The sequence below is a fragment of the Mastacembelus armatus genome, chromosome 24 (genome assembly GCF_900324485.2).
Source record: "Mastacembelus armatus chromosome 24, fMasArm1.2, whole genome shotgun sequence".
NCBI lineage: Eukaryota > Metazoa > Chordata > Actinopteri > Synbranchiformes > Mastacembelidae > Mastacembelus > Mastacembelus armatus.
Window position 1 is genome coordinate 5,845,284 of NC_046656.1, and position 18,283 is coordinate 5,863,566.

An 18,283-nucleotide genomic window follows, 5' to 3' on the forward strand; every position below is an offset into this window, starting at 1 on the left:
AAAAAGCGGAATTAAGGTGCAGGAGAGGGCAGTTAGGAGAAAATAAACATTTCAAGGAAGCATACCCTGAATACAGCATTACAAATATTAACTTCCCATCACACAAAATGCCACACATGACAAGAGAATAATGATTATTAGATTATAGGATTGTCCTTGTGCACCAACAGTGCAAAGCACTACATAGTAGGTCTTTTATTCACATCATTACATTGTACCTAGTTTCTAATTAAATGGATTAAAACTACCCTGGTTTTTCTCATGTCCATATAACACATCTAACACACTAAAAAACAAAACTTAAACATATAATTATACAGCAAATTAAAGTAGTAGTTTCAGTCTGTAGTATCACAAAGAATAGTTTATTAATTAGAGTTAGCATTAGGGCTGTGCAATTAAACATTTTAATTTTTTTTTTTTTTTTTGGCACTAAACTATCACAAGAAACAATCAAAGGCTCTAAGGAAAACAACTGACCGCAAGTCAGGTAATGTAGTGGCATTTCAAAACCAGGACGAGTGAAGATGACAAAGAGATCAGCAGAGATTTGGTTATATAAATGACCCATGCTTCCAAAGTTAATGAGTTATTGTGTTAAATCCTAAATAGCATTTAACTATCACCCACTGGCAGCAACATTCATGCTCGACTCATCACTCAACAAGCAAATGAAATATAGAAGTACAGTATATGAAGACAGGTTTTGACAGTTCCAGTGCACAACCAACTTCAAAAAAAGAGAGTGGTGAAGGAGGTATTTATAACATGGTTATGGTCTCCATCCCACATCCACACTGGAGCACAAGAGTGAGCCCCTTTTGATCTCCTAGGCTGCAAAACAACTAGATTTTTATGCTATATAGCTTACTCCTTTCTGACAGCACAGTGGCTTGGTTGTGAACACTGTTGCCTCACAGCAAGAAGGTTCCTGGTTCAAAACCTTGCCAGGGCCTTTCTGTGTGGAGTTTGCATGTTCTCCATGTGCAGGGCATAGAAATTGTGCCAAACAAATCATGCAGATCAATTGATCTGCTGTGGCGACCCCTAGTCAGGGGCAGCTGAAGGAAAAAATTGTTTGTTTTCAACACTGGAAGACTTTGTGAACCAACTTTGTGCACACATCAATACCTTGGCAGACACACATGAACATACAGTATACACACAGAGCTCTCCAAAACCAAGACACCTTTCAGTTTCAGTTCTGGGTGGTTGGTAAAACACCTGAAGAATAATCAGAGCTGCAGAAATAACTGACAGAGGGGCTGAGTGTAATTTTACTTGTTTACTCAAACAGAACAAATCATCTGGTCAAATCATCATCTCAAGTTAAAGTTTAAATAAATAGTCCATGATTCCAGCGTTAACTTGTTTACATTACACCTGCACCAAAACACATCCACAGCTCCGTTCAATGACAGTTTCCTAACCAGACCTGTGAAAGTCAGGAGCAGGGCTCATGGAAATCGACACAACAACCTCCTCCTGCTGCAGGCCCATGACAACACTAACAAATTTTGCTCACTAGTTTGTTAGCATGCCACTTGAAAGTTCATAGTAAAATTGGTTAATGTGACACAGGTGCTTAGTTATTTGCTAGTAAATCCATTGTAATCTGATCATTCACAACAAACTACCTAATTAAACAACTTTGTTATGTGCCAGGCAAATTCAGCTTGTTTTGTTTCTCTTTCTTCTCCCTTCTCCTCTCCTTTTTTCTTCTTCTATGAGCTTTTGCAGGTGATAATCAGCAGACTCAGGATCAGCTGTGCAGACAAATTGCCACTGATATCTGATTGACTGAGATGGAGAAGAAGAGACCACACATATGGAAGGCTCAGAGTATAAAAGGAAGTATCTCACATGACTTCAAGAGACTGAATGAGTGGGAGCAACAGAACGAGAGAGAACGAAGACGGGCAAGAGCAAGCACCACAGAGAGCAATAGAACGGGACAAAGCACAACTTCAGACAGAGTAAGACAAGTTATGGAGCAAAGCATAGGCGAATTACAGCGCGCCATCCAAGAAAACAGCATCTTGCTGGAGCACTTGACGATCGAGACGATGCGGGAGGACAGAACTGCACGCAGGCCTGATAAGTACACTACTCCATCCCCTGGATAGTGTACTTGTCATGATCTGCAGTTTTGGACTTCCTGTTTTATTTTGAAAAGGATCATGGCAGGATCTAGTTTTGTTTCATTTCTGTTCACTTTACTTTGACCCAATTAGTTCATTGTTTTCACCTGTGCCTTGTTTTGTCCCTCACTTTAAATACCTTGGTTCAGTCACTGTGTCCTTGCCAGGTTGTCTGTTGTACCATGTCTGTTGCCTTATCTCGTCTCTTGCGATATCTGTGTCCATGCCTTGTTTACCACTGCCTTTGAGAAGCCGCTTCTAGTTCGCCTTGCCTTTGTTGTCTCACGTCTTGGATTTCCTCCCTGGGTTTTCGTTTCTTGGATTTTCACCTTGTGTTAAGTATTCTGGTTTTTGTCTGTGTACTCACCATGTCTTGTGTGTTCATGTGTTCCTGTTTTGCCCTGCTACCTTGTCCTCGTTAACTCCCTCCGTCCGTGTCTGGTTCCCCTGTGTGTTTCTTGTTTTTGTTCCACATCCCCGTTTTTCTGTAGACCTCATGTGCCTTGTCTCCCTGGATCCCTGTCTTTGTATTCATTCCCACGTTTTCATGTCCACATGTATCCCTGTCTTGACCTGTCCCTGAATTTGCCCAGTTTGGCCCTGTCTTAGCCTTGTTTAGTTCTATAAAGTTTCTGTTTGCTTGTAGTCCCGTGTATCCTGTTTTCCGTGTCTCTGCCCATGTTCCTCCCTTAGTTTCCTTGCTTCAGCCCTCACCTACTTTGTGTTTTCGTTCCTTGTTCTGCCTTGCTTAACTCAATAAAGCCCCTTTTCCTTTACTCCTGTGTTTTGGTTGAAGTTTGCTCCTGACCACGACCTAGTTCATGACAGTACTGCCCCACTTACCACAGGCAGAACAAACCTCTGGCAGCCACACTGATACCTCAAGTCAACAGCCAGCTGGGCCTCCCTGCCCAATCACCCACAAAGCTGTAACGATACAGTGGGATGACGTACCTGGAGCCTTACCTGGCACAGGTCCTAGCGAGCTGCCCTCCACAATGGATGGAGCCAGGTGGAGACCGCGACTCATGTCGCACTCGCCTTGGAAGGTCCAGCACTCCAAGTCCTTGTCGATCTGTCTCCCAAAAAGCAGCATTACTTCCAGGCTGGGGAGGAGGGGGAGTATTGCAGCTCAGACCAGTGCATCTCAGCCACTACCTCACAAGATCCATCCGCCCCTCTGAGAATGTTGCTGCAGTGGAGGACCTGAGTGCACCACAGCAAGAGCAGCTGCAATGTCTACTGAGAGTACTGAGAGACTTTGTGGACATTTTTGCAACCAAAGAGGAGGACTGTACCAGGACAGCACTGGTGCAACACCACAATGACACTGGCCCCGCTGCCCCCTATCACCGTCTGCCTCTCGCCAAACACCAGGCTGCCAAGTAAATGATCTGAGAAATGGCAGCCAACAGCATTATAGAGCCTTCAGACAGTCCCACCTATGGTCCTGGTACAGAAGAAAACGGGGTGATGATGACCCTCTGTGGACTATCAGCGACTAAATGCAGTCACCCACAAAGACTCATACCCGCTGATGATGCGTTGGACTATGTAGCTGGTTCCTGTTGGTTCAGCTCTCTAGACTTCGACAGCGGGTATTGACAAGTAGATCTGGCAGCAAAGGCCTGACCCAAAACCTCATTTACCATAGGGCAAGGACTGTGGCAGTTTATAGTAATACCCTTTGGACTGTGTAATGCCCCAGCCACCTTCGAGAGACTGATGGAGTGGGTCGTTAAGGACATTCCCCGCACCCGCTGTGTGGCCTACTTGGACAAACTGCTAGTCCATGCTAAAGACTTTGAGCAGGCTGTCCATAATGTATGCAAGTTACTGACAGCCATCCATACCTGAGCCTGCTGACCCATCCTGAGGTCCGGGGACAAGGTGTGGGTGTTCTGCCCCCAGAGGAAATGGGGGTTGTCACCAAAAACTGACTCATCATTGGCAGGGAACCAGAGAGGTTCTTGACCAAATTTCAGAAGTGGTCATCCGGGTCAGGATGCCCGGACGGGGCAGATGGGTGGTGCTACATAAGGACCGGTTATGTAATGACCCGGCAGTCAGTGTTGACAGCCAGGTGCAGGTGAAGATGACACTGCCTCCTGCTGGTTGGTTCCGGTACCTGCTCTGGGTTGTGCGGTATATGGGACACAAGTGTTCTCACTTTCAGCATCCAAAATAGTCATGACACATAGATGCTAGCCCCACGCAAGTTATAATAAAACTCTATTTTCCCTTTTACACATGCATTGTGAGTTTCTTGATTTCTGCTGGTGTGGGTGTTTGTCCATCTACGGATGTAACATCATATTGATCTGTTTTCAATGGAACATAACAAACAATCTACTGACCTGTCTAACAGATGAAAAGCAACCTTTCATTCATCCACATGCCTTCCAAATCCCTGAGCTCTCGCCATTGTGTTTTATCTGCCATGTCTCTCTCATGGCTGTTCTGAGTGCGAAGAGCAGTTTTTGTGCTGATTTTGCTGGGGTTTTCCAGACCAACCTGGAAGCTTTTTACCCATTTAGAAAGAGAGAGGACTGTATCCTTAATATAACCAAACACACTCCTGGTATTCTGAGCACAAACAACGGGTGGGCAACAGAAGGAAAGGTTTGTTGAATTTAATTTAAAGTCTATAATGAATTAGAATCAGAAAAATACATCTCAGGTACAGCCATAGCATCCTGCTAGTACCCAATCCTGTCAGGTCTTGGAAGCTAAACAGAGCTGAGCCTGATTAGGATGTGGATGGGAGACTGCCTTGGAAGACTAGGGGTAACTAGGCTTAGCCATTAAGGTTGTACAAGCCAATGCAGTCTTAGTGTCAGTCCCAAGACAGAGTAAAATGACAGGGTTACATCAAGAAGAGCATCTGGTGTAAAGGTTAAAAATATGCCCAATCATCTTTATCTGTATATGCAGGGCTGCAAGTGTAACAACAGATGGGTCAAGGAAGTAATTTGCTAATTCTTTTTTTCTTTGAGGAAACACCAGTCTTGTGAATATGAGATGTTGTAATTTATGTAAACAAAAACATTCTCCTCAAAATATTTTTTGGATCAGGTAGTCTTATAGTGAATTAGATGAACTGAACCAGCTTTTGGCACCAGTTCATCCAGCTGCCTTACATCCTTCGGCTTTATGCTGCCACACCAGCAGGAGACAGTATAAAACAACACACTTGTTACCAAAACATGTGCAGCATCTTCCTGCAGATGTCCAAGGACTCAAGGCGCCTCAGGAAGAACAGGCACCTCTACCCTTTTTTATATTGTACATCTGTGTTCAGTGACCAGTCCAACCTATTGTCCAGGTGTATACCTCGATATGTGTAGACTGGCACCACTTCAATGTGTACACCACATGAGAGGACCAATCCGCTTTGTCTTCCCCCCTTGACCCTCATTTGAGATTCTTTCTTCCAGTTTCTGACTGGCTGAACACCTGGTCCAGGTTATCAGCAGTAAGGCAGGGAACAAGGATGGAGTTCCCTGCCTTACTGCTCCATCTGCAGCATCTTAAAGGACTCCCAACTGCAGTGCAACCTCTAGTTTACATGATAGGGCACCTTGCTCTGGTCCCCACAAAGAACCCACTGTCCCCACAATGTGCCAGTATAGCAGGTTTCAATTGTGAATAAAAAAATATCTAGAAATAAATATTCACCTGAATTTGTCTGTTTTTTTAGATTTGCTTATTGTTTTTATATCGAGATATGCTGTCTGGTCTATGTAAAATGTGTTTTTTTTAGTTGAAAAATGATTGCGCGTGGTCAGGGCTGCTGGTGCCATAACTCCGACCTCAAAATGCATAATCACACTCTGAACCTTTGGTGAAACCTGGCAGCCCTGGTCTATTTTACACATGCATGCCCTTTATCAGCACAGAAATTAAAGAATGGGCTTATCCGAGAGCATCCAAATAACACCACTCTCACTACCAGACTCTGGGCAGAGAGCTGTTTAGCAACAGAAGAGTGGAGAACAAAAAAACAAAACACTTTTATTGCAGCAGAATTCTAAATGAATCAATTGACCCTAGGTTAACAACAACAATTAGCCTTCCAGTCAAAACCCTGCTACCATCTCAACTGCTCTCCATTCAGCCTGTTGCTGGAGGTGCATAAATATCCCCTTCACTGCTGGATAAACTTGATTCATTTCAATTATTTAAGAGGTCAGTTAACATAAAATGTTGATTATTTGAAAATATAAATATGCAAATAAAAAGATGATCAAGTGACAGGAGCATACCACATAGTTACATGTTGGAAAAAAGAAGATGATGCACAGAAAACACAGTCACACAGCTGCTTGTTCCTTTTTCCATCTCTCTTCTCCTCATACTCAATGGAACTGCTCCATCATTTGACTTGTATATAGCTTTACAACAGTTATTAGCTGAGCTACAACCATGAATTAACCAGCCAATATAATCAATTTTTTAATTTGCTTGGCTGCTGCTGCTTTGTGTTACAGAGGCTCCATAGGGACATTTGGAGAGGCGTTTAGAAGTGTGTGTCGCATTGGCTTATTATCGGGGAAACTGGTGTCAGTTTACTTCCACTTCTCTAGTATGAAAATATCATATGATGTATAATGATGACACCCACAGTATGTACAGCGCATGCGCTGGTGCCCTGACACAGTAACACGTGCTTGCTATCCCGAGGTATTCTCTATGGTCTCTGTGTGCTGAGGCAAGTTTTTGTGGTTTCTCTTGAGCTAAATTTTTCATGATAATAAACATCTTCTTTTTACTCATGTTTAGTTTAAACCGTGTGTCGTCATAAACACTGTCAAACCATCCATGCGATGCCAGATATAACACTTATTATAAATAATATCCCTCACAAGTTCCTTCAACTGTCCATCTTAATTCACCCTCACACAGCCTTTTGCTCTTATTATTGTTGTTGTTGTTGCATCTGATCATGTGTTACAGGACATGTTTTTCTATATAATATCATCAAATTTCCTATTTTGCCTAAGAACCATGTTATGCTTCTTTACTCTTGCAGTAACAATAACAATTACTTGCAGTAAAAAGGACGTGAAAAATGAGAAGTTTTCACAATAACAGACTGACCTATGATACATATGTATGAAGCTGCAACAATATCCGCCTCTCTGGAGAGTCTCGATGCAAAAGGGTCACCACGGAGGAGATAATGGGGGACGTACAAGGACTGCGGCCATGTCTCATTCTCCATCGCTGTCATCAGTGGGGACTGTCCTGTGAAGGGAAAAAATGGGTTCCTTAAATTGAAAACACTTCACACACACACACACATATATATATATAAAAGTAAATCGGACTCATAACCCTATGTATGAATTACAAACAAAGACATGCACTTTAGACTTTATCCATCCATCCATCGTCTGTACCCGTTTATTCCTAACCAGGGTCACAGGGATCTGCTGGAGCCTATCCCAGCTCTCTTTGGGTGAAAGGCAGGGGTCCACCCTGGACAGGTCACCAGTCCATCACAGGGCCACATAGAGACAAACAACCTCACACACTCACACTCACTCCTATGGGCAATTTAGAGTCACCAATCAACCTGACATACATGTTTTTGGACTGTGGGAGGAAACCAGAGTACCTGGAGAAAACCCACACAAGCACAGGGAGAGCATGCAAACTCCACACAGAAAGGCCCCTGACAGCTTGCAAAACTGTGCCCTTCTTGGTGTGAGGCAGCAATGCTAACCACTGAGCCTCACTAAGATTTTAATTCTGTGAAAAAAATGTATATGTATCTGTGTTGTTTGTAGATTTTAGCCCCACTTTTAACACCATGTTTCCGGAGCTACTGCTGTATAAAGTGCAGCTTAATGTTCTGTTGCGTGTCTGTCACTGACAGACAAATTTTCTGCCTAGCAGAAAGCAATACGTTAGGGTGAATGACAACATTTCTGAGCCTCTCGCCTCAACATTGGTGTCCCACAGGGCTATCTTCTCTCCCCGCTGCTTTATTATATCTATGGACTACACACATTTAGAAATAATGGCTCTTACAATGTTTTTACCTTTTTCTCCTGAAGTTGGTGCACATAAAGAATTCACTCAATTTATTCATTGTTGATTCTTGTACTCATGGCTGATACCCATACCAAGAGAAATTCCTTAAATATTTGTTATATGGTGAATAGAGATTTTGATTCTGAAACAAATAGAGCTGTAATTCACATGACAACAAATAATAAACAAATATAGCTATAACTCCTACTGCCTTAAGAAATAGACACTATGTTATATAATATTACAAAAATCAGCTGAGAGTGAACACAGTGGAGCATTTAGCAGCTAAAGAGCCAAATATTTTCTGTCAAAAACAGAGCTAAAAATAACACAAATAAAGTTAGTCAGCATCGCCTTACTACATGCTTGTTTAAAGCTGCACTTTTTGACTTTGGTGGAATTTTTTTGGCCTTTTGGGACAGTGGAGCAAGCTACATAGACACCACTGGTACATTAGCAGAACTAGTAAACATGTTAGCCTTAAAATAGATCGTTGACACATTGAGCAGAATCCATTATACCTTTTAGCTCTGTTTTTGGTCTTTTGTGTAATGAGAGAAATATCTGGCTCTCTAGCTTTTAGATTCTTATTACTAGAAATAGTTGCTTGAGGTTGATGAGAGTGGAGTTTGCAGAAAAAGGTCGAAAAGCTCCATAGATGAAAGGGGAAATCCAGAACTGAGTCATAACTCTGTGACTTTTTCACTATAAGTGTCCTTTTACAAATTCTATACATTTATATACAATTATATATACTAATTTCATTCCCAGGGTGTCATACTGTACTGGCAGTATTTATAGAGGAATGGTGATTATGATTAAGGAAGAATAACCCATCATAAGACCAGCACGCATCATTCTTTGAGTTTATTATGTTCAGCACAGTTCATGGCTCTAGGCCTAAGTGTTCTCATTGACTGGGCTACACTCTGGGGGCCTCTGACCTCTCTACGTCAAGCCACCCTCTTTTCTCTTCCCTACAACTTATTGACATGGCTAACTTCTTTCCATTTATCCCAGACAACTGCTTCTTTATCCTGGACACAATCAGTACAAAACATTTTCACAGTAAGAAGCTGTTTGCAAGCACCTACAGTGTACACCTGGTGCTCTTTCTGGGTTTAAAAGCATTTTCTCCTTCATTTGCCCACCACTGCATACTTCAGCATCTCAGCATATTCTTGCAGCAGATACTTGTATCTTAAAACATACTTAGTCTTGTAAGTCAAGACCCCTTATAGAGGAGCACTATGAATGTGGAGAGATTGTCTCCATCAACAATTTCACATGATTTGTTAAAAACAGATGTGAGCTGGAATGCCAAACATGCCATCTTTCAAAGAGTAACACAACATTCATACATATAGTACATGTGTTAAGTGTTGGGAATGTCCAGGATGTCTGTGGAGACGGAGTAACTTTAAGAGATGTTAAATGGACATTTAGTGCTTTTACATATTGAAGTGCTTCATCCTTAATCATTCACACACTCACACACTATTGCAACATCCACCAGGAGCAACTTGCCCAGGGGCACTTGTGCACCAGGGAAGCTGGGGATCAAATAACTGATCATTCAGTTAGTAGACAAATTGTTCTACACCAGAGCCACAGCCTCCTCATTAGTTATAGTAGCTAAAATGTAGCACTTTCTTTGTGTGTTCATGAACTTTATCACAGTCAAATTTAGTCTACTGCTGCAAATGTTGTGAAGTATTGTGCTGCAAAGTCAGTAGTTATTTAAATATTAAAACAAAAACAGTCATAACGTGATGATGAAAAGAAAAAATGTGATTTTTCTAGTTTCTGCATGTGAGATTACAAAAACTCATAAGATTGCAGTTGGAACCTACATAAATTAGTAGCCCTAGTCCGACAGAAGCTACATTAACAACCTTGTGAATGGAAAGTAAGTGATTAGAGTCCTGTACCCACTGATACACATCTGCCATGACTCTCTGAATAGATCGGAACAACTGCTGCTAATCCACAGCACAATGTGAATTAATCTGCAGCTGAAACTAGTCCCAGCCAATTTAACTGTTTAAGTAGTTCTGTTGGAGTAACAGAGCTAAAAACTAGTTTCCAGGTGTTTCAAAATATTCATGAGACAGAACAAAACACCATCGTCATTACAATATATAGCGTTATATACTCAATAATGTTATTGCTAATGTTAGCTATCTAATGCTAGCTGTTAGCTTATTTCAGCTGCTACTACAGCAGCAAAAAGTCGACTGCAGAGGAGACACTGGCTCTGGCTCCTGCACTGGCTGAAGAGGAGGCACTGGTACTGGCTCCGACTCTGACTGCAGTGGAGACCCTGGTTCTGGCTCTGATTGCAGTGGTAACTCTGGCTCCAAACCCGACAGCTGTGGAGACCCCGGCTCCGACTCTGATCTGGATGGCCCCGGGGGTTCCGGGGGCTCAGGGAACAAAGGTCCGGATGGTCCCGGGACTCTGCCCCTGGGGACTCCGGTGGCTGTAATCCGAGGACCTCGGCGGGGACATCTGCGTCGGCGCACTGAGGCACGGAGACTCGAACATGGACCTCAGCGGGGACGCCATCGTCGGCGCACTGAGGATCGGGTAACTCTGGAGGCTTGGGCACCTCAGGAGGCTCGGGTCCGGACGGCTGCGATAATTGAGCCAAAAACCGGGGAAAAACATGGTTCATCGGCAGGGACAGTTCTTGGCTCATCCGGACCAGATCTATAGCGGATGACAAGGTCGAGAGAAGAATGTCTCTGCAGTCATCTGGAGGAGATAATCGCACGGCCTGTAGGAGGCGCTCACAGGCGGAGATGGCTTGGGTGTAGTTGTCCGGATCCTGTACTGCCCCAGAAAAAATCCGGGACAGCTGTGCCCGCCAGTTCCTCTCAAGAGCGTCGGTTGCCGCGACTCCCTGGGCTGTGGGGACGTGAGACGGAGCCACAGGCTGAATGTTCGGAAGAGGAGGCTCCGTTTGCTGAGGGTCTAGGGGCAGGACTGGCTTGGGCGCTTTATCCCAACGTCGGTTTCGCTTCTTCCTATGGACCCCAGGTGGGGAGGCGGCCCGCCCAAGAGCCGAGGGTTGCGACGCCGCGGACTGTGGGACTAGCGGCGGTACAGGAGGTTCCGGTGGCCGCGGTGGCGAAGGAGATCTTGGCACTGGACGCTGTGGAGCTGGGTGCTGTCGCCGGGACATACTCCTTCGAGGCAGACCCCACGCTTGATTGCTAGGCGGGTTCCGCGGAAAGCGTCTCGATGGAGACTCCCGACCCAGTCGTCCTCCTTGAGGGGCACTTCGTCCACAGCTTCATAGCGAGTCTCCCAACCCGCCTCCCAGGAGGTCGAAACAGACGTTGGAGATGGTCCCAGAGGCAGGCTCATCCCAGAGGTCCTCGCAGGAGTAATCGCTGTCCAACGGGTCATCCAAAAATGACCCCGGGGAGTAACCTCGAACCGGCCGATTCCCAGGGGAGGGCCCGCTAATTGGGTCGTCAAGGAGCAGACCCCCAAACCTACAAACAGGGACAGGTGTCGAGAGGTCATCTTCAGACTCGTCCTCGCTGTCTAGGGGGTCGTCCAGAAAAGACCCCCTGGAGTACCATGGGTCGTGTTTCTTGGCCTGATTGCTGATCCAAGTAAGGGGGTGAATTCGATCCGAGGTTTGCTGCGAGGGATCTGACAAAAATGGGAAGCTGGGCTGAGACCGAGTGAATAAACCCCCCATCCTTAAACACCTTACCGCAGGTGCAGGAGGGGAGCACGGCTGAGGCAGAGGAAACGCTTTGGACTTGGTTCTTCGGTTCCGTCGGGAAGGCATGATGAATACTAATAAGTAGCCCTTTGGTGTCTGGGGCTAGCAGATGAAGTCTGGTCCGTCTGCTGGCCAGGTTGTTCTGTCACGATTTGGTTACGGAGGAGACTTCATCCACAAACGAAAACCACAGGACTGAGGGAAAAAGGCTTTTATTCACACAGACAGTTTCCATACAATGACCAGTAGATGTCCATGAAGAGCTAGGTCAGACATGAGTGAACAACATCCGGTAACATGCAGATCAGAAGCCTTGCTTCACAAACATTTCTGCGAACGGGATCTCCGTTGCTCACCACACATCTCTCATAAGCCCGACTCCAGTCGGGATAAAAAAAGGCACTGAGCCCCCTGCTCAGTGGAAACAAGCTACCAGTCTGTGTTGAAATAACAGGAGAACACAAGGGCACAAAAAAAGTACTTCCCTGGTCTCCTTTCGTGTCTGTGAGGTGAATGGCGGCGAAAAGAAAGTCTTAGTCGCTCCATCGACAACTAAGAAGCACAACATACATCCTCCGATGTGTAGGGAATTGTTGGGTTTTTAGTTTTAGTTTTTGTAAAGTGCCTTGAGATGATTTGTATTGTGATTTGGCGCTATACAAATAAAATTGAATTGAATTGAATTGCTGAGACGTGACGAGCCGTGGGTAACGGGGAGGTTGGTAAACAGACAACCTGGCGAATGCCAATGGCACCACCAGGTGTATAAGAAGCCCTGCCGGGAAAACGAGGTGCAGGTGAAAACAATCATTAAATCAGGGGAACTGAAAACAACTCAACCAGTTCCTGTCATGATCCTCCCAAATAAAACAAACAGGAAGTCCAGACTGCGGATCATGACAAAAACAGGAAGAATCAAAAGATTATCACTAAAAAACACACCATAATGCAAAGAGATACAAAAATAAAATGATATATTTTTAATGCCTATTTGCAAAAAAGGTGTTTCAATGCCAATGCTTCTTTTTTCAATGCCAAACTTTATTTACAATGCCAAAACTTAAAGAGATTGAATTGGCTCCATACTTATCAGTTTTACTGACTTCTGATTTCATGAGAATTGCTTTTAAAAGGATTTGGCTGTAGATGTTGTGAAAAGGTTACTCCCTTTTCATTAGGTTCCTAAATGTTTAATTATGTTTAGTTGATTTACTTAATTGTGATTGATGAAGGCGGTCCAGAGGAAAGGGATTTGCCCTTACAGTTTTCACCTGAGAGGCCAGAGGTCAATCAGCCGAACCCATCCAATACAATCTCACAAGCCAGACCGTGGGGTGGAGCCACAATTCCTAGGTTTGAAGATGTGGATGATATTGAACAATATTTGACAACTTTTGAAAGATTGGCTGTGGCATATAGATGGACTAAAGAAGATTGGGCAGTGCATCTGGTCCCATATTTGTCTGGTAAAGCAAGAAGTGCTTATGTGGCAATGGACATTAATGAATCATTGGACTATGATAAGGTAAAAGAAGCCATCTTAACAAAGTATGAAATCAATGAAGAGATGTACAGACAGCGGTTTCGGGAACCAGATATTCGCCCAGGAGAGACTCCTTGTGAGCTGTATAATCAAAGATCTTTACAAAAACTGGGTCCAACCAGCTACAAAGACAGTGTAAATAGTGGGAGAGCTACTGATCCTGGAGCAGTACCTTCGGACCTTGTCGCCTGAAGTGAGAGTGTGGGTGAAAGAACATAATCCTAGGACTGGTCAGCAAGCAGAAGAACTGCCTTTATCGCAGCTAGAAGGGGTCCCAAAGTCTTCCGATATGAAAAGAGCCACTGCCCATTCAAGTCTGCTTGTAAGTCTGCTGGGTACGGTGGGGGTGGTCCTATTGGTAGAGATAGTGGAAGAGGGGGAGAGGAAAGGACTGGCATCCCAAAATCAACTAACAATATAGGAAGGAGAAAGGAGAAAGGCCCACCAGTTTGTTATTTTTGTGGGGAAGAAGGGCATATTAAACCTCAATGCCCGGCTCTCAAAGTTAAAGGTGCCAATACTATGTGTTGTGAACCTAGACCTGATCAGCTAAAAGATGTCCAGGAAGTGAGGGGGAAGATGCAGATAGCCACTGTTTCAGTTAATGGCACTCCAACCACAGCTTTGTTAGATTCAGGTAGCACCCAACCATTAGTCACCAGAAATTTTGTGGGTCATGTCCTGAATGTCAGTTAGCCAGTAACAAGAAGGTCAGACCATTTCCACTGCAGTCAATGCCAGTTGTTGATGTGCCATTTTCTATAATAGCAATGGACATTGTGGGGCCCTTAGAGCGAAGTCATTCTGGGTTTAGATATATTCTAGTGGTGTGTGACTATGCTACATGATATCCTGAGGTTCTCCCACTTAGATGAATTACAGCTCAGTCTATTGCACAAGCTTTGTTACAGCTTATTGCTAGGGTAGGAATTCCCAAAGAAATAGTGACTGAGCAAGGCACTGCTTTTCTGTCAGACTTTATATCAGGTTTACAGTTTACTGGGTATTAAAGGGATTAGGACCACTCCTTATCACCCCCACACAGACGGCCTGGTAGAACGATATAACCACACATGAAAGTCTGCTGAAGAAGTTTGTGGCTGAAGATGGAAAAGACTGGGATCGCTGGCTGCCTTATCTGATGTTTTCTTACATAGAAGTGCCCCAAGCGTCTACAGGATACTCACCATTTGAACTCCTGTATGGAAGGCAAGTGAAAAAAAAAAAGAAACAGACATTTCATGTAAATCTGCTCAAAGAATGGCAAGGCAGACCACCCAGTGTCAGTCAGGAGCTGTTGGTGAGGGCAGTGAAGAAAGAGGAGGATCAAACTGAGCAGTTTCTTCCTCCAAACACAGAAGGTATACAGGTGCAATTGAACTTGTGTCATGGATTTCCAGCAATGCAAAAGCAGCTACTGGACATTATCCCTCCTGATTTGTTTGTTGATAAACCAGGTTACACTTCCTTGGTGGAGCATAACATCAGGTTGAAAGATCCTGCACCAGTATGTCAAGGATGTATCGAGTTCCTGAGAGGCTGCTTCCAGCTTTGAAAGAAGAGTTGGAGGTGATGAAGGCACTGGGAGTGACTGAAAGGTCACAAAGTAAGTGGAGCAGTCCAGTAGTGCTCGTGTTAAACAAAGATGGTGCAATCAGGTTTTTATTGACTTTCGAAAATTGAACTCGCAGTCAGATTTTGATGCATATCCCACTCCCCGAGTGGATGATCGGCAAGGCCCAGTATTTTAGTACTTTAGACCTGTGCTGAGGATATTGGCAAATGCCCTTATCTCCTGAGGCTAGACCATATACTGCTTTTAGGACTCCTCAGGGTTTGTTCCAGTTTACTGTGATGCTCTTTGGCTTACAGGGTGCACCTGCCACTTTTCAAAGACTGATGGATCAAGTGTTAGTGGGGGCAGAGGCTTCTGTCTGGATGACATTGTCGTCTATAGCTTTACATGGGAGGATCATCTGCAGCATCTTGAGGAGGTGTGTCAGCGTTTGAAGCGGGCTGGTTTGACGGTGCAGCCAAAGAAGTGCTGTATCGCACAGCAGGAAGCCAAATATTTGGGCTATTTACTTGGCTATGGTTTCATACACCCTCAAAAGGACAAAGTATAGGCTGTAATGAATTGCCTTCGTCCCTGTACTAAGTCTTTTCTGGGGTTAGCCGGCTGGTACAGGCGGTTTGTTCCACATTTGCCTCCCGAGCTGCGCCTCTGACAGATCTGACCCGCAAGTCCAGTCCTCACCAGTTGCCATGGGAAGAGCAGCATGAAAAAGCTTTTTTGGCTCTGAAAGAAGCACTGTGTAAGGATCCGGTCCTGCAGAGTCCAGACTTTTACTGTTCAGACTGATGCTTCCGTTGTGGACCTTGGGGCGGCGTTGCTTCATGGTGAAGGAGAAGATCAGAAACCAGTGGCTTATGTTAGCTGGAAGTTGTGGCCAACAGAGACTTGGTACTTTGCAATTGCGCTGGAGTGCCTGGCCATAAAATGGGCCTTAGAGACTTTCGAATATTATCTGCTTGGGAGAGACTTTGTTTTGCAGACTGACCATAGGGGCTTGCAGTGGCTCCATCAAATGAAAGACTCAAACAGCAGGATTGCCAGATGGGTGTTGGAGATGCCACCCTATCGGTTTCACTTTCAGTACCGGCCTGGGAAATCCAATGTGGTGGCAAACTTTCTGTCTCGCCATCCTGATGGCGAGCTCCCAGAGGAGGGGGAAATGTGAAAAGGTTACTCCCTTTTCATTAGGCCGGGAGTTTCTAAATGTTTAATTATGTTTAGTTGATTTACTTAATTGTGATTGATTTGATTTGTTTGTTTAATGAGTTATATGCTTTATGGTTTCAGGAGCGGGGCCTGGAGGGGAGGAGAGGAGTTTCCCTGGGGGTTGTCAAGTGGGATTGTTGCTGGGAAGTAGAGTGGTGCAATTAATCCAATTAGAAGCAGGTGTGCACTGGTAGGCGATCTCAGTTGGGAGCTACCATTTTGAGCTAAGGCGGGGGGACTTAGATTCAGGGATATCTAAATATGCACATCTATATGGAGTTGTAGGCACCACACTTGTTTGTTCTGTGGTAGCTGTATGGGGTAATAGGGGGGAGTGATATATTGTCCTGTATTAAAGTTAACTGGGGGGGGGTAAACCGGTAACTGAGCTCACCCTAGGGACACCTGTACAGATGGTAGGGTCTAGTGGAGGTGAGACATTAAGACCAGGTAGTCAGGATAGGTAGGGGAGGAAGAGGACAGCTTGCTGTGAGGCCGCGATTCTAAAACACCTTTTTAATGTTTCTTTTGACCCGGGATTTTGTTTGCTTTTTGTCAGTATTTTGTTAATAAACATCACTTTTTGCACGTACTCCGGACTGCTGAGCTGCTTCTTCAAAACATCCCTTTTAATCGTTCGTGCCAAGTTTCCTCCCTTACATGGGGAGCACGGCGCGACAGATCTGCCTCTCTGTATACATATTAGTGTCTACAGCACTTTACACACAGCACTATCGCTCCCATATATCAACAGGGAGGCTTGTCCCTGCTGTAGGATAACATGCAGTAGCTCTGTATGGCTCTCTGATAAACAGAATGAACACGTTTGATAAACATGAATTGTTTGCTTATTTGGTGGGATAACAATGCCTTCTGCTGACAGTGACTCACCACGCCCTTATACACACAGTGTATTTTAATAATTCCAGATTTAAAAACGTCTTTGTTTTGCATTTGCAGACATCACCTGCCAAACGTGAGCCTGGATCAAACTGTCACACAGGTTAGTTTGACTCTACTGATGATGTGTTGTTTCCAAACTAATTCTGTCGGTCTCCAAACAAAGACAGGGCAACATTTAAAAATTATAAACAAACAAATAATTAAATTCGATTATTTAGGCCTAAAAAAAAAAAAAAAACCTCACCACTGCTTACACTGCTTGCAGGAAGCCCAGCTGGGTAAATAAACTTTTTAAACACGCTGGAGCTTCTCTCCTCTGGATCTGACTGAGCGATGGGATAGCAAATAGAAATAAGAAACAGGGGGCAGCTATTGGCATAAAGTTCGCACATTTGCCTCAGTTGGGCACATATTCACCTAAAACATTTCATACCTGGACTTTTTTAAGGTGAATTAAGGTGAAGTCTTGCTCCTGCATATACGCCACAACATGGTCATGTATTTGAGAGTTAAAGTAAAGAGATCCAGTAGGATGTTTACTATATGTCCTCCCTGTATAGAATCGGCTAAATGAGTAGTTTGCCTCACCTCAGTCAGCAGCCATCCCGATTGGACTGTAATTCCCACAAATGAACTCTTCCACTGTTAGAAGAACCGGATCCTCGGGCTGGAAAATCTCCCTGTGGTTCAGCTACAGTTTCACTGAGCCGCAGAGACGCACTGAAACCTAACCCTAACCCCAGCGCGCCTTTAATACTCATGGTCTTAAAGGCTAGTTTATATAAACAGACAGCAGGCACCGTCACGCAGAAAGAGCACCACTTCCCGTCAAATCCTTCAAATTAAAACCTTCCTAATCTCACTGCTTCACACCTTCGCTCTGACTGGGACCTCGCTGTTGCTTCACACCGTCACTTTAATGGTGGGCGAGCTCCAACAATGGAAGTCTTGCAGAGGAAAATGTCAGTGTGAAGACCTGCAGGTCTGTTTCTTTATGGATCAACAAGCAGTGACTGATTTGTCAGGAGTAGATTGTGAGGTGAAACTACAATATAGTGCTGAGGGTTTAAGGAGAGACTGACAGATTATGGACTTTAATAGCAGGGCAGGACTGGGGCTACAGGACCCCCATT

The 18,283-nt window shown here is 44.4% G+C and overlaps 1 protein-coding gene across 1 annotated transcript in view; it reads right to left on the reverse strand.

Annotated features, from left to right (window-relative positions):
* The window catches only part of opn5 (opsin 5), a 28,097-nt gene extending 10,211 nt beyond the window's left edge, over positions 1 to 17,886 (reverse strand). The window contains exons 1-2 of the mRNA XM_026318949.1: positions 17,739 to 17,886; positions 7,242 to 7,388 (exon numbers count right to left, since the gene is read on the reverse strand). Coding sequence (XP_026174734.1) covers positions 7,242 to 7,374 — 133 coding nt within the window. The 5' untranslated portion in view covers positions 7,375 to 7,388; positions 17,739 to 17,886. The remainder of the gene's footprint in view (positions 1 to 7,241; positions 7,389 to 17,738) is intronic.
* Between the last annotated feature and the right edge of the window lie 397 nt (positions 17,887 to 18,283).